The sequence below is a fragment of the Liolophura sinensis genome, chromosome 7 (genome assembly GCF_032854445.1).
Source record: "Liolophura sinensis isolate JHLJ2023 chromosome 7, CUHK_Ljap_v2, whole genome shotgun sequence".
Classification (NCBI taxonomy): Eukaryota; Metazoa; Mollusca; class Polyplacophora; order Chitonida; family Chitonidae; genus Liolophura; species Liolophura sinensis.
The window spans coordinates 8,462,081-8,467,582 of NC_088301.1; the positions used below are offsets into that span (position 1 = coordinate 8,462,081).

At 39.2% G+C, this 5,502-nt stretch overlaps 1 protein-coding gene across 1 annotated transcript; it reads right to left on the bottom strand.

The window, feature by feature from the left end:
• Window positions 1–1,024: 1,024 nt before the first annotated feature.
• Window positions 1,025–5,283, bottom strand: LOC135471097 (thyroxine 5-deiodinase-like). Its single transcript, XM_064750147.1, has 2 exons — window positions 5,112–5,283; window positions 1,025–3,257 (listed from the first exon to the last, which is right to left on the bottom strand). The coding sequence occupies exon 2, from the start codon at window positions 3,253–3,255 to the stop codon at window positions 2,500–2,502; it is 756 nt and encodes a 251-aa protein (XP_064606217.1). The 5' UTR covers window positions 3,256–3,257; window positions 5,112–5,283; the 3' UTR covers window positions 1,025–2,499.
• Window positions 5,284–5,502: the final 219 nt, after the last annotated feature.

Sequence of the window (5,502 nt, forward strand, 5' to 3'; positions counted from 1 at the left end):
TTTGTGTCTCATTACTCCAGGCAGACGTCGGATCCACTCGTGGATTTATATGTCCAGATATTCACCCCCATTTGTGTCTCATTACTCCAGGTAGACATCGGATCCACTCATGGATTTATATGTCCAGATATTCACCCCCATTTGTGTCTCATTACTCCAGGCAGACATCGGATCTACTCATGGATGTATATGCCCAGATGCTGACAGCCATATGTCTCATTCCTCTTGGTTCCTTACTGTACATTGCAGTTTATATGAAGGGGTATTTAAGATATCTGTACACTTCTTTTTAGCACAAACTAGTTAGAAATGTTTTTTTTTTTTTAAATTAAAAAAAAATTAATAGGATGAACAGACCTGCTAATTTCGTATTAACTGTACAAGTATAATTAAATAAGATAGCCAAACCTCTACTAACAGTTACTTCTATTCCACGACCACCAGCCTTAAACCGCCATTCTAGGACGCCACCAACTAACTTCCCATGATAAACAATATCCAGGAACATGTCATCGAGGTTAGCGGCAAGGTTAAATACCAGACTCACTGACGCATACGGCCAAAGCAAACATGTATACCAATCAAATTGACGGCCATGAATGTAATTTTATTCCTTGTTCAATACCTCATATCCCATCAAGTCTGTCACAGACAACCCAGAAAGGACCAAGTGTATTACAGAGAACCTTTCGGAAGTTTCCCTGTCATTCGTGAGTTGCATTTACAGACGACCACATTTTAGTGTACGAGTCTAAGCACGCGTGCATGACATTATTCTACCGACCTTGAACTATGTATTGGACAACATGTATATTGAGCTTCAAATACATTAGCCGAACGTACTTTCAACTGATCCGATAAATACAATGTTCTAAAATAAATTAACTCTGTTGGAAAAATTCAACTATTTTCCTGAATAGTGTTTTTCTAGCCTTTAAAACATCCACATTACAAGACAAAATACACAGGCATGACAAAACGTGTTAAACATTATAGGAGGGAATGGAGTCAACACAAAAATGCATGAAAGTCAACAACAATTTTATAGCATTCAATGAAACTAAATTCCATGCCGGTATTACAAACATATCTCATATCCTAACAAGTCTGTTGTAAACAACTCGCATAGCTCCATGTCAGTATTACAAACATATCTCATATCCTAACAAGTCTGTTGTAAACAACCCACATAGCTCCATGTCGGTATTACAAACATATCTCATATCCTAACAAGTCTGTTGTAAACAACTCACATAGCTCCATGCCGGTATTACAAACATATCTCATATCCTAACAAGTCTGTTGTACACAACCCACATAGCATCAAGTGTATTCCAGAGAACTTTTCAGAAGTTACACTATCATTGGTGAGTTACATATTTACAGACGGTGACATTTCTTTGTGTCACATATAGAATGTTTCCAAGAAACACGGGTCCATGTCTATACATATCATTCTACCGACCGCGTGTCATGTATACGTTACACATAGGTCATGACCTTCATGCAAATAGCAAATATTGTATTTATAGACATGGCCAATTAATAAACAAATGTTGACTACATAACTATGAGCACATTCATGTGTAAACAGACGCATAAGAAATACACAAATGTTCGCTTCCATTTGACATCCGGTAAACTTCATCAGTTTCGAAGAACAAACCTTCGACACCGGATTTGGATTACATCAAAATCATTTTATACATAATCCATATCACCTTGATCATTTCTCTCTACATAAAGACTCTCTTGTTTCTCTGAGTCTTGCGTATAAAGTGTTTATGTTTAATTTTACTGTTTGGTTATGGTGTTCATTATGCATTCTCTAATGGAGGCAGAAGACGTAACCGTTTAAGGCCTCTCATTCATCAATACTTAGCTTAGGAATTTGATAGGTCTTACCAATTTTTTAAAACATGTTAACTACTCGTAACCAAGAATACCGTATAAACATATTCTGTTTTTGTTGCAAACGTTGAACATTTGAATTTCAGGTTGGTTTTTTCACTTCCCTACACTTGTTTTGTTTTACAGACATGACAGATCCTGAGTAACCATCAAGCCGGTTCAAATCCAGCTGTGGTTTAGCTGCTGCTTTAAGCCGCCGGAATTGCTATGTATATGTCAGGTGAGAGGTTGAGGTTTATTTGGGGAACATCAGTTTAATCGAGCCATGAGTCCGACTCCTAACACACAAATGAAACATATTCTTTAGTATGACGTGCAACACTACATATTCGATTAAATGAACCACTTACTATCTCTAATGCGTAGCCTGTATAGCTTTGGCTTCGAAGAATTATTTCACGCAAATTTTTTCAATGCGAGGTGTCATATTTCAGAATATGATATACAAAAGATGCTGCTGATGAAAATAAAACTTTCCTGCCATACGCTTTGTTAAATTTCCCCTGGCTGTGGGAATTTAAGTTTGCATCGGTACTCCTTAGGGCAATATATTTCCACATAATTAGGGAATTCATTATTGCCGTGGTGTTACGCTTCATCCACGTGCTTTTGAAGCCAATCTTTTAAATTTGGAATGGAATAATATTCCGGGCCGCCACGCTGGTTGTGGACGATCCGGCCATTTTGGATGACGCATAACTTCTCTGGCAGGGCCCCATAAGCAGCTGCAGCCTCGTTCTGAAAACCATCTACGAACACAGGACAAATGAGTGTTTGATCTGTTAGTAACCTTGCAGCCTTTAAACGGTCTTGTAGACCCTTGTGTTGTTCTATTGTTAGACTCCTTTCCCCTAAATACCATTCGTCGACGGCATGTGCTTCTTTAACATAGATAACTAAGAAATCAACAGAATGGCTATAACGAGCGACAAGCTCGTTGAACTGCGAAAGTTTCGCCATGAACGGAGGTCAGGTACAGCTTCCAAAGTTTACCACAAGAGGGCGTGTCTCGATTTGAAAATCCAAAATCCGCCGTTTTGTTTTTCCGTCTAGAGATATTAATTCCGGATTGCTTGCCACACCAAACAACTCTGCCTTTGATAGAGCATTGTTAATATTTTGCTCCCAGGCTGCTTTTAGAAATCTAAAATTCAGTACAGACTGAGCAAAATCGTTTCCTGTCACAGGTGTTCCTTCCAGCACGACTTCGGCGATAGCCTCGATGTGTGATCGAATCGCCGGTATAAATTTTCCAATGGCTGCCAATGCACATAATACAATTATACGAAGTGTAGCTTTAGCACATCTCCAAAACCTCACAAGGGGCTTGTAAAACGTGGCCATTGCTGAAAAAGAATAAAGGGAAATCAACATATCGGATCAATCTGGACAATATACCAGAACCAATCACTGTATAATAAAGGTGAAATATAAACAAAAGATATGCTTGCCTCTTCGGCCAAATGTGCGGATGGTCCTTGGGTTAACAATTTTGGACCATTGACTTCATTGCATACTTTGGCCTAATTTTGCTTAAGCCGTGGTGCCAGTGGGCGTATAATTTGTTACTATTCACAAATAGTTGTGGAAAAAATTCCCAGCTGAGGTAAACTGGCCTTTTCACCGTTGGTTAACAATCACACTGTCGTTGCTGATCTTGCTATCATAAGCCATCTCAAAAGCACATGTACCAGAGCTGACACAAATGAGAGTGAGGATGGCCAATCACTGTTGGGCGTCCACTACCAACGCCTGTTGGGCGTCCACTACTAACACTGTTGGCTGCCTACTACTAACTTCTACAAGTGCCAAGCTACTGTGCCAAATAAACGCCAAGTGTGATGTTAATATATGTTACCAGTGGTAGACCTTAAAAGGGCGTTCTGGGTCAACAATCGTAAGAACCAGTTCCAAAAACAACTTAAAGACTTGTCATAGGGATATGTAAAGGCCTAATGGTTAGAGCTTCCACCTCGAAGTGGATCAAATCCGAGTTGGGTCACAGCTAAGTTAAAACGATACGTGTTGCTGCTTCGCTTGGCGCTCAGCACTTAGAGGTTAGAGCAAGCGTAAATATAATGTGAACATATGTCATTATAATGTGACATGGTGGGTGTCATGTCTGGTGTCTGGTCACAAGATGACAGAGTAGGCCATATATATGTACACACCTAATGATTCCTTGCCGCCAAATGACTTAAAAATTGCTGTTCGACATAAAACCACAAGCATGCATCCAAGCATACATCCATGCATACATACATGCACACATACATTACCTACATACATACATTACATTACATTACATTACATTACATTACATTCCATTCATACATACATACATACATACATACATACAGACATACAGACACACACACATATATACATACATACATACATACATACATACAAGGTCACATTGGCAGTGTTTCAGCCAGACCGTGGCGGGAACATGTCACACCTGTGTACAGAACCAGGAAAAGTTATCTGTCGATCTCAGAAACACAATATCCAAAATCCGAACAAATACCAGACAGGCACGAAAAAAATTAAGTTTAAATTGGAATATCACATGAACTATAGTTCTTATACAATATTCATGTATGTTTAAAATATATTTTATATATTTAACTATAGCATCCCCAGAAACGCTGTCAAATGAAGTCAATTGAAGTAAAATATTAAAATAAATTAAAAGAGTCACCTGACAAACGGAACACCAATGGATGCAAACGTCTCATAAATCTCATATTCTGCTTCAAAAATACGGCCCCACGCGGGAGAGCCTTCTGTTAGTCGCCTTTTTGGCTAAGAGTGCGTAGAGGGCTGTGATCATATGTATTTTCCTTTCGCTGGGCCATATGACCTCAGTAGTGAAGTCACCTTGTTGTCTAACGCAAACGACGCGGTCTATACAATAAAACCAGAGGTATTCCCACGGTATAAACCTAACTATGTCAAACATATCGTACAATCTGAGGTGGCTGAAGGGTACTGGCACACTGTCCGTCTCTACGTGGGCTATCCCAATACTAACATCTGTAATATTCAAATCTACCCAAGGCTTCTGTTAAATAGAAAATGGTACAAACCAACACCATCTGCCAGTGAGACCAAGCAAGGTTAATACCTTCTAATCAGTTCGATTTTAACATTTTAGTACACTATTCGATTGGTTTAGAAATATAAGCTAAACTTGCCTTGTAAGACGGATATTTTATAACGTTGTTGTTGGAGTCACTAGATAAATCCTTCTCAGATGCCCAGCATAAATCCTTCCTTATGCATGCTACCATTTAGTGTACTGAGTCAGTTAGCCTACTCTGAACCTACAGACGTGCTTACACAGTCCAGGTCAGAGGACAAGAATTGGGACAGCCAACGTGACATGTAAGCGCGTGAACTTAAGGACACAGGCCCCCATTACAACATCCGTTTTTCGGAATTGTAGTTCTGTGTATTTTAGGGTGTAAAGTCTTTTTTTGCTGCCAGCCTGCCGTTTTTGGTGTACAGGTGCATGCTTGGTATCAAAATGATGGAAATTGTCTAAGCTTTGGGTAGGTATGAGTTTTAATGACGAAAGTTTGAAAT